The sequence below is a fragment of the Lactuca saligna genome, chromosome 2, assembly GCF_052625555.1.
Source record: "Lactuca saligna cultivar CGN05327 chromosome 2, ASM5262555v1, whole genome shotgun sequence".
NCBI lineage: Eukaryota > Viridiplantae > Streptophyta > Magnoliopsida > Asterales > Asteraceae > Lactuca > Lactuca saligna.
This window is the reverse complement of record NC_136418.1, coordinates 162,147,528-162,159,634: the sequence shown is the minus strand read 5'-3', so window position 1 is coordinate 162,159,634 and position 12,107 is coordinate 162,147,528. Positions and strand designations below refer to the sequence as shown.

Here is a 12,107-nt window from a genome sequence, read left to right as displayed (position 1 = left end):
TTTAAAAAATGCTCTTTTATGTTATTATATAAATTTCAGATAGTTTATAAGCCAACGGTAGAGCTACGATTAAAGTAAAAAAGTATCCCAACAAGTAATGCGGTATCCACAATAAGTAATGACATATCAGGGATACCCTTTTTGCGGAGTCATTACTTATCGGGGATACCCTATTACTTTTTGTGATACTCTTTTACTTTGATCATGGCTTCGCCACTAACTTATAAGCTATCTAAAATTTCTATAATAACACCAAAAAGGCATTAAAAAAATATGTTTTCTTAATTAATTAAGGGGTATATTTGGAAATTAAAAAAAAACTTTTAAAAACCTAATCTAAATAGCTTTTTTAAAAAGCTCGCTTATAGCCTACTTTTTGGCTTGATAAACATGACAACTTAAAAAAGATCGAAAAATAAAACTAGCTTATCGGCTAGCTGTGGCACGCCAAACTTAACATTAATCATTAAAACTTTGATTATTATTATTATTATTATTATTATTATTATTATTATTATTATTATTATTATTATTATTATTATCTGTGTGTAAAAATGACAAAAATTATTATGTAACCTTTTAATTGAAACCGTGGTTCTGGTCAATGGGCCACTAAAATGAAAATATGAAATGATGAAGCCATATAATTAGATACTAATATAAATTATAAAAGAATTAGATGAAATGATATAAATACTAAAAATATGGACATAATGTGAACAAAATTAAAACCTTATTACTCATTTTTAAACGGTTATAACAACCATATTGGTCTAATATGTACAAAAAAACATTAGAGACCTAATGTGGACAAAATTAAAACCTTATTGCATTTTTAAAACGGTTATAATAACATTGTTGGTATAATATGTTCAAAATAAAATAAAATAAAATAAAATAAAATAAAACTTAAGGATCTCATGTGAATAAAGTTAAAACCTTATTACCCTTCTTAGTGATTAACCCCACAAAATTATAATCTGAGCATTAATGCAACAAAAAGAGACGTTGTCTTTATTCAGCTCTCACACATTACGTATTATCGTTCATATGGAAGTTCATAAATTCAATTTTAGGGAAAATGATTTATAAGCCCAGCGAAGTTTTCAAACTGTTCAAAAAACCTATTTATGTTTTGTCTGTTCTAGAAAACCAAACGAACTTAACCTTTTGTCTAAAAAATCTCAACTAACTTACACTTTTGTTCACTTCTCATTTAGGGTCAACCGGCTAATGAAAATCAACGAATGACATGGCTTATGACGTGTAATTAAATATCGGAAAATGACTTGTAAGACCAACGAAATTTCAAAGCCATTCAAAAAACCTCAATCATGTTTTGTTTGTTGAAAAAACCCAATGAACTTACACTTTTGTTCAATTCTCATTAGAGGCAACCAGATTCATTACGTATACTGTAACACCCCCCTCTGGCACGTATCACATTATTGTCCGCTTTGGGCCACTCGGCACGAGGACTTCCCAGGGGGTCACCCATCCTGGTACTACTCCCGCCCGAGCACGCTTAACTGCAGAGTTCTTATGGGATTTGCTGCCCTCACGGCTTTAAAACGCGTTGTGATAGGGAAGGTAACCACATCCCTTATAAGGAATGCTTAGTTCTCCTTCCCAGCCGAGAAGTCCTCGTGCCGAGTGGCCCAAAGCGGACAATATTGTGATACGTGCCAGAGGGGGGTGTTACAAATGGTATCAGAGCTAAGGCACGGGTCGATGTGTTCGACTGGGACGTCAAACCCTATAATGGGGGGTAAAGGTGGGTTGCACCTGATCCTACATCGGCTTGGAAGGAGAACAAAACATCTCCTTATAAGGGGTGTGGATACCTTCCTTGTCACAACGCGTTTTAAAGCCGTGAGGGCAGCAGATCCCATAAGAACTCTGCAGTTAAGCGTGCTCGGGCGGGAGTAGTACCGGGATGGGTGACCCCCTGGGAAGTCCTCGTGCCGAGTGGCCCAAAGCGGATAATATTGTGATACGTGCCAGACGGGGGGTGTTAGAAATGGTATCAGAGCTAGGGCACGGGTCGATGTGTTCGACAGGGACGTCGAACCCTATAATGGGGGGTGAAGGTGGGTTGCACCTGATCCTACGTCTGTGTTCGATCTCTTGTAATAGCTACTTCTTATTCTTCCTCTCAATCATTGATGTCTAGCTCAAGATCTACAAAGAAGATATTTGATAATGAAAACCCTTGTGGATGTGGACACCCTTCTTGGATTTGGACATCTAGAACCGAGGATCATCCAGAGAAAAAAATTTTAGGGCTTGTTCGAACAGATGAGTAACAGTAATTGAAAGCTTTATTATGTCCGTATTCTATCTATTTGTTTGGTTTATTTCAAGAACAAAAACGTATTAAAATTGACAGATAAAGCTTTCAATTACACTTACCAATCTGTTCGAACAAGCCCTAAACATTATCTCTGGATGATCCTCTATTCTAGATGTCTAAATCCGAGAAGGACGTCTACATCTACAAGAGTTTGCATCATCAAATATCTTCTCCCTAGATCTTGACTTAAACATCAACGATTGAGAGGAAGAAGAAGTAGCTATTACAAGAGATCGAACACAAACATCGTATATTTTTCTCTTCTCCAAACCCTAAATCAATATATAAAGAGAAATTCTAATCTGTTTATTCCATGTCATTAAATATAATGTCATGTCATTTACCAATTAGTTCTATACCTAATGAATCTGGTTACCTTTAATGAGAATTGAACAAAAACGTAAGTTCGTTGGGTTTTTTTCAACAAACAAAAATGATTAGGGTTTTATGAACAGTTTTGAAACTTTATTGATCTTATAAGTCATTTTCAAATATTTAATTATACATCATAAGTCATGTCATTCGTTGACTTTCATTAGCCGGTAGTTAGTTTGATTTTTTAGACAAAATGTTAAGTTCATTGAGTTTTCTTAAACAGACAAAACATAGGAGGTTTTTTGAACGTTTTAAAAACTTGGTTGTAATTATAATTCATTTTCCCTTCAATTTTATTCAACAATCTAAAAGAAAATCCTATAAAGACGACTGAGGAAATTTTGATTAATCTATTTAATTAGTTAAAGCATAGAGATAACTTTCTAGTCTAGATTGGTTTGATTGGGTGTGATCTACTATTGATTTTATACATTTCTAATTTCTTCTTTTCTGCTTTTGGTAGCTACTTGGTAGTTACATGTTAGTCTATTAATAAAATTATTGTTGTTCTAAAATTTAAAAAGCAAAACGAACAAAAAATGGAGAGGACAAATCATTGTTCTAAAAAATAAAAATAAAACGAAAATAAAATGGAGAGGACAAATTGCTTGTTTACCAAATTCCAAAGCGTAGACGTGAGCTGTTGATTTTTGTTTGTATAATCTTGAATTCTGGATTCAATTATTTTTGTGTATATATGTCCGTGGTGGGACTCTTTAACTTTAATATTTGGTCCCCATCTTTTCGATATTGACAAATGTGAACCCCACCAAACTGCAAAGTGCCAAGTGAAGTAATATCACTCACCATTTATGGATTATAGAATCATATCATGATTCCAGATTTTGATGGAATCAAAATATAAGTGAGGTATATTTGTTAAATCGATCATATTTTTTGAAACGGTAAAAATTAATGTCTAGCTGTTATGAACAATTGAAAATGATCATTATTTCAGAATTATGGCATTTGCAAACTGTTTTTTATGATATTTTCAATCTCGAATATATATTCAAAGCCTAGTACATTTTTTTTTAACATAAAGCATGTTTGAATTTTTAATAACATATGGAGTTATGACCATCTTTATGGTGATAAGACTTATTTTCAAAATGACTATCTACTTCGTATTTTCGAACATTTTATGTATATTTCAAACCACAATTTAGGTAGAAAATTTTCATTAAAAAACCCCCACGAAATAGTTCCATCATGTGAATATTTAAAGGTAATCTATAGCTTGGAGGTATGTTAGAGAAAATATGACGTTATGTTGTACATAACATGAGAATTAAGTGAGTATGTTATAGATTTGCTCGAAGATATGAAGTATGTTGATTTGGTTGGATTTGTGACTACCAAAATTCATGTAACTGAAACACACATAAGTTTATATTATCACCCTTCTAAAATGCACAACTGCAATCAAAATAGTTGACCATAGTGATGTGAAACACATCGTGGGCATTGCTTCTTGTTTGTTTTATACATCGACACTTTTTATGTTTTTAATGATATCCAAAATAAAATATTTATTCGAAATAGATATGTTGGTGGGACTAATGATAATCGTTAGGATTGAAATGAGCCTTAAAGTCGGAAGCAATCAAAGCAATCAGGTGGATAATACGCTAACTTTGGAGATCGATCGTATGATATGAAGAAGCTAGTGATTATGTTCCTCTAAGGTTACAAAATAGAAGGAGGACCTAATCATTATGTTCCTCCAATATACCAAACACAACGTTAACATAGTCAATATGTTCATCCAATTCAGCAAACACAACAATTTATTTTGAATCCTAATGTTGTGTATGAAACATAAAGGAAAAGCTAGTAGGTACTTATCTTTAGAGGACATGACGAAAGATGAAGCTACATGTAAGGAAACATATTTGGAAAATCAATATGCATAGTTGTTATATGCATTTTGATTTACAGTCTGACATGAAGGGTGTATGCAATGTCAAAATACAAATGAAGTACATGACCATGGCAAAATGTTATCATCGATTTAAAAGAAAATTCTTGTATATATAGGCAGTGACAATGCACTAGTTCACCATGTGGTCATATGATCATGATTTGTATTTTCTTAGGAAAATTGCATTCTCAATATTGGACGTCTCTTGGTTCTCCACAAAGCGTAACGACTTATGAAGATCATAAAAGAGGTCCATCATATATCCTCCCGTTGACAACATAAGAAGCCACGTAACATCATGTACATTTCTATTAATCAACTAGTATAATCATTTACCATTTTCTACAAACACTTACTACATAAGTTCTTCAACATAGAACCTAAATACAACCACATAAAAGATTACACTCCCACACACATTTTAAAAAAGTTCTAGTTAATTCTACATATTTATGGATCTTTATTCTTTAACAAGGTATAAAAGTAAAACTGAATCATAAGGAATCTCAATTGTTTGTCCATATTTGCCAAGTAGTAGGCTCAACCCCTATTTATCCTTCCATTATCCTTGGTTTGATAGAAACGCATGCACATGAACCTAAAATACATCACAACGTAAACGATAGGAAAATAGTTTTGAATAAAATTTATGAATATTTTTGAACTAGTTATTTCGAAGATTTCGGACATCAAATAATTTTTTATGAAGATTTTTGAACGATATGTTACCAGGATTTGGGTAATATGCCACATATATTAACAAAACTTACAAAACAACACAACCTCGTTCTTCATGTTCATTTCTTGACCATCTTCTTTTTTTTCAAACTTAGTTTTCATTTTCGAACCTCTTCCTCACATATGATTTCGAAATTGATACTCCTCAATCACATATTTTAAAATTTTCAATAAGGGAACCGTAAAAATGATTTAAAAATTTCTTAACTTGTGAGAAAACCAAATTACTAAGTAAATGGTCATCTATAGATTTTTTTTTTCAAAATAAGTTGTTATTAATAATATTTTTTAACAAACATTAAGGCGAATATCCTTATAAAAAAATTGTCAACTAATAACAATTACCAACTATTTAGACTGTAGCCTTAGATTTGACTTTAAAAAAATTAGTTGATAACTATAAGAAATATGCAACTATTGTAAATGAACAATATGTTAAAGAGTATTACATATACTAAAATAAAAGAAAGCACGTAATACATATACTTTTGGTCTGACATGACATGCTCCAATTGTTGATATGTAGGCAAGAAACAGGTCCTCTAATTAGTTTATGGGCATGTCGACACTAATTATCACGACATGGACAGCATATGGTAATACCGTAATATGGTAAGAGCTAACTTTTCATACTTCGCCGTAAGAGAACATTCATAGCCGCTTGTAAACAATTTTTTATTAAGTTTGATAGTTGGTGTTCTTGTTTTAAGTTATACACAAATTTCATGTAAAATGTTATGACAATGAGTTAAAGAAACATTTGATTTCTACTAGTAAATGTGATCCCTAAAATTATTACATCAAGAATTACATGTTTTTTTAACAACTTAAATATTTGTATAAAAGAAGTTAGCAAAAAAACTAACAAAAAACTAAAAGATTACAAAGGAATAGACATAAGCATGTTTCTTATTTTAACAAATATTCTCACTTAACGTTCAATTTTCTATTCTTATTCACATAAAAGAATAATTAATAACGGTAACTATTAAGGACTCATTTCCCAATTGAACTAAGTGTTGGAATTTTTTAGTAAAAATATCTATATTTCGCTAACTTTTGATATATATAAATAATTACATATGTTGTATATATAATTAACTCTAAGTGGGTTTGTGTTATCATCCGTGAGAACTTCGAAATGATATATTGTATGTCCAAAATGGAATGTATGTGAATGAGATATCGATGCTCAAAAATAGATATTTGAGAATAAATTTTAGTAAAAGAGATGAATGTGGGAATGAATCCGATATTGGTAGAAAGACCAAACTCAAAAAAGTTTATAAGTTTGAATGCATGAAAGACTTACAAGCTTGTGTTTATGGTTTTACTACAAGTCCTAGCCGCGTGCAAGTAGGGTGCAAATCTTGGAATTCGGAAACCAAAAACATCGAACTTGTGCATGATCATGCTATCATTGTTTTTGCTAAACTTGACAATTTTGGTCTTTATTTTTGAATTCTGTAAAAGATGCATTAATTATGTATGACATTTATTGGCAATGCTCAATCAGTTCTTTAATATCGAATTGATTTGTTTCCATTACGTATTCAATTATAAAAAGAGACCTCTACCATCTCATTCAACACATGAATCTTCTTCATCTTCCTTCTCTATACACCTGCTTTCGACAACTCTTTCAAGCAAGTGAAATATCTGGCAGTACACATTGTTAAGGTTGTTGTACCCTAGGAACAGATGGCAAATATGTTTAAGGGAATCGAGTCCAACTCAAACCTCAGCCACCACGTTTATTACTAACATTTTCTTTACAGGAACATTCAAGAAGAAACTTTCGTTTTATTTTCTTTTTATTCTATAACAATTGTGTATCGATTCTTTCCTGTATTTTAAATGTGATTACGATTCTTTCAGAATGACTGAAACTCCTATTGCTACTGGAACTCTTGTTACTGCTGCTACCCCTTCCGTGAATCCAAATGCACCTGTTCCAAACATCATGGCTAATCATGCGGGGAGACGTGAAAATTTTTCTGTTCTGAACTTCAAGAGATGCCAGTAGAAGATGCTATTCTACTTGACCATCTTGAACTTGGCTCGGTTCCTAATAGAAATTGCTTTTGTAATGGTTGAGGGGTAGGCTAATACTCAATCTATGAATGCAGCGGATGCATGGAAGCATTCAGAATTTATATGCCGCAACTACGTGTTGAATGTGCTAACTGATGCACTTTATAATGTTTATTGTAAAGTTGCAACTGGTAAGGAACTATGAGAGTCTTTGGATATGAAGTATAAGAAAGAAGATGTTGATACCAAGAAGAATGTTGTTGCTAAGTTCTTGGAATACAAAATGGTTGACTCAAAATCTGTTATGAGTCAGGTCCAAGACCTTTATGTCATCATATATGATAAAAATACAGAAGGGATAAAGCTTAATGACTCTTTCCAAGTTGCACAAATGGTTGATAAGTTTCCTTCCAATTGAATAGACTTCAAAAACTACCTTAAGCATAAGCAAAAGGAGATATCTGTAGAGAAATGGTGATGCATCTTTGTATCAGCCCTATATAAAAGGCTTTGCATCTAATCAATAAGAGAAATTAAATATAATTCTACTTTTTTAATCTTACAAATCTTCCTACCCGATTAAATAGTGACATGTGTAACATTTAATATACATTTAATGATATTTTAATATATTAATATGACGTATGTTATGATTTAATTGTGTAGGAAGATTTATAAAAACAAAATTAAAAGGATATTTAATTTGTCAATCAACAAACATGTATTCTTTAATCAACTTAATATTTAGATCAAATTGGTGCTAGTCTAATTGAGTTAATTCACAAGTATGCATTCTCGCCTAGTTGTTTGAGTAAGTAATAATGCAAATTGAGTTATCCAAGTATGAAAAAGAAAAACGACAACAATTGCCTATCTGTTAGAATATCTTTGATTTGATGTCTCATTTATAAATAATCAACCAATTTCGGATATGCAAAGTCAGTAAAAGTATTTTAAAAACTTGAATAAAAAAATCATAATAACGTAAACAAACCATACTTGAAACTTATAAGCTCGTTTTAACTTTTAAGGAGGGTTTCATCATTATCTACATGCATATATGTCCTTACTTATTACCATAAAATGTATGAATGCAGAGTTGCAGACGTATGGTTAATCCGTGCAGTCAATTAATAGGACCTGGATAAGCACATGACACGCGGTTCGATATTTTACCTCCCTCAGTCCTCTCACTCTCAATCAACCTCTCTCATTATTCGTTGCCCTTCTCTATCCCCAATCTTATCCCCTACCCACGTTGACCTGTTCACCCTTCCTCACACATCACACGTGAGGGTTAATCCCGTCATTTCACCTCCGCCATTGTCACTATTTAAGCTTCCCTCCCTTTCCTTTCCCTCAACCCAAACCAACCATCATCAGTCCTCCCACATGAACGTCGAGTTTTGCAGACAAAGTTAAAAGAAACAACCGAACACACAGTTTAGAGTGCGAGTGTGTGAGAGATAGCTAGAGAGAAAGAAATGGGTACCTCATTGTTGATTACAGCTGTTTTGGTGTTGCTTGTTGGAACCGCCGTTAAAGGCTGTCCGCCGTCGGATAGGGAGGCGTTGCTGGCCTTCAAAGCGGCCTTACACGAGCCTTACTTGGGCATCTTTAAGTCGTGGAAGGGTAACGACTGTTGTAAGAAATGGTACGGTATCAGTTGTGATCCGACTACCAAACGGGTTGCCGACATCAACCTCCGTGGAGAGTCCGAAGACCCGATTTTCCAGAAGGCTCATCGGACCGGGTACATGAACGGGACCATTTCTCCAGCTATTTGCAAGCTGACGAGGCTGTCAAGTGTCATTATTGCTGACTGGAAGGGTATTTCCGGTATTATACCTCCATGTATCTCCTCTCTGCCGTTCCTCCGTATCCTCGACCTCATCGGAAACCAACTCTCCGGTGAAATCCCTTTCGATATCGGCAAACTCAGCCGTCTGACGGTTCTTAACATTGCCGACAACCGAATCACCGGTAGAATGCCCAGATCAATTGCTAATCTATCGTCGTTAATGCATTTAGATCTCCGAAACAACTTGATTTCGGGAACCATACCACAAAACTTCGGGAAGCTGAGGATGCTGAGTCGCGCGTTACTGAGCGGCAACAGAATCTACGGACCGATTCCGTACACGATTTCTTACATCTACCGTCTCTCCGACCTTGATCTGTCGCTGAACAGGATCTCCGGACCTGTTCCTGAATCTCTCGGGAAAATGGCGGTGTTGGCGACATTGAATCTGGACGGAAACATGATTTCAGGTAAGCTACCAGCCACATTGATCAACTCAAGCATTAGCATCTTAAACCTTAGCAGAAACGCTATCGAAGGCAACATACCGGACGTGTTCGGGCCTAGATCTTACTTCATGATGATGGATTTGTCGTACAACAATCTGAAAGGACCGATCCCGAAGTCGATAGCGTCCGCGTCTTACATCGGACATCTTGATCTGAGTCACAACCATCTGTGTGGGGCGATTCCGGCTGGATCCTGGTTCGAGCACCTTGAAGCTGCATCGTTTGTTAACAATGACTGTTTGTGTGGGAAGCCTCTTAAATCTTGTTAACTAATAATCAGTTTAGTTAATGATTAGCCGGCTATTTATCGACAATGTTGACGGAAATATGTCTTAGCTCCGATTCCGGTACTGGAAGTATGGGCAGTCCGTGCTATGATGCGATACTGCTAAAGGAGGGAGAAGATATTTGAATTTGATGACATAAATATATATGATAGTATGATATGGTGATGCTACTAATTAATGCGTATCGATTAATTGTACGTATCTTGTTACAATTATTTTCATTATAAAATATTAATTCTGTACCAGTGAGCTGAAAATATGTTAAGATGATGGCAAAGTACCGGTAAGCTATAAAGGGGGTGTTTGGCTTGTTTTTTTGAGAGGTAAAAAAACTTTTTAAAAGAGTTACAAAAAATCAGGTTTTCCTAACTTTTTCAAAAAATCATTTTTCCTTCTATCTCAAATCCAAAAGTCACTTTTAAAATATGTTTACATCTTTTGCCATTTATCTTTTCTAAAAAGGACTTTACCCTTTCAAAAGACAAGCCAAACAACCCAAAATATGTTGAGGTAATGCAAAAAAATTATTGGGAAATTAAGTAGGGCTAGTCGTATTGTATTTTGTTTGTTTTTGTCGGATGCAATATGATACGATAATATTTTATATATAAGATAGGCACTACACGATGTTGTGTTTTTTTTTCCACTAACACGAAAATAAATCAATTAAAATATGATACGACAAATATAACATTACATAATCATTAGTCTATTAAATTCTTACTTAATCATACATAAAACGATAAAAAAGACAAAAACGACAAACACATGCTCATTTGTGTCGATTTATGGATACGATATCATATTTTTTAAACTTGACACGAACAAGAATTTCGATTTGTCCTAATTTCATTTCGTGTTGTTTCGTAAATTAAGACCCCTAAAATTAAGTAATCTAACCACATTAAACATATATTCAAAGAAAAATAACTAAAAAGAATTATTTTTTTAGCAAAGACTTTCACTTGATCAATAATAAGCATTCTAGATAAAAAAAATTAAATTAAAAAAAAAAAAAACATTTCCCGCCAAATTTTCAGATTTTGGACTAGGATTCTGATTTTCAGATTTTGAAAAAAAAAACTCTGTAATTTCAAAATTAACTTTAAATCCGATGAATAATTCTGAAATTTCAAAAAAAAATCATTTTTACTTAAATCTAACCAAAAAAAAACATAGTAATGTAAACTATATATATATATATATATATATATATATATATATATATATATATATACACACACACACACACACACACACACACTAATCGTTTATCCGCGCCAAGCAACGGATGTGACAATGGTGGTTGAATGCTGAAAGATGAATTAAACCATAGAAATGGAAACGTCAACGATATATATATATATATATATATACACACACACACACACACACACACACACACACACACACTAATCGTTTATCCGCGCCAAGCGACGGATGTGACAATGGTGGTTGAATGCTGAAAGATGAATTAAACCATAGAAATGGAAACGTCAACGATATATATCCAAGATTTGTGAACAAAAATTGCGAGATTTTGGGAAATACGAAGATAAGGAATGAACCGAATCAAAATAGCCTAAGAATAGGGGATAAGAGATTTGACATTTTCAACTGTTGACCATATGTACTCTACTCTTTTTATAATGAATAAATTGATTGTACAAATGCATTGTATGTTTGTACGACTTAAAATTCAGCATTTGACCAAAAATGCTTTATAAGGTAATTAAGATATATATATATATATATATATATATATATATATATATATATATATATATATATATATATATATATATATATATATATATATATATATTATTGCACAAATTTACATATTTTAATAAAAAAATTATGACATTAAACACTTTGAAATATAGTAGGGGTGAGCAAAACTGAACCTGAAAACCGAAAAACCGAAAAAAACCGACAAAACCGGAACCAAGAAACTTAAACCGAAGCATAAACCGACGGTTTGGGTTTAGATTTTTTGAAAACCGAAAATTTCGGTTTGGGTTCGGTTTTTGGGTTTGGCAAAACCGAAAGAAACTGAACCGAACTGATTATGTATAATATTTAT

General features: G+C 33.1%; 1 protein-coding gene across 1 annotated transcript; it reads left to right on the top strand.

Annotated features, from left to right (window-relative positions):
• Positions 1-8,695: 8,695 nt before the first annotated feature.
• LOC145032459 (uncharacterized) lies at positions 8,696-10,266 on the top strand. Its single transcript, XM_078981272.1, has one exon. The coding sequence runs from the start codon at positions 8,909-8,911 to the stop codon at positions 10,001-10,003; it is 1,095 nt and encodes a 364-aa protein (XP_078837398.1). The 5' UTR covers positions 8,696-8,908; the 3' UTR covers positions 10,004-10,266.
• The last annotated feature ends 1,841 nt before the right edge of the window (positions 10,267-12,107 follow it).

Coding starts and splice junctions, on each gene's coding strand:
- LOC145032459 (XM_078981272.1), top strand. CDS start 8,909: ATGGGTACCTCATTGTTGATTACAGCTGTTTTGGTGTTGCTTGTTGGA.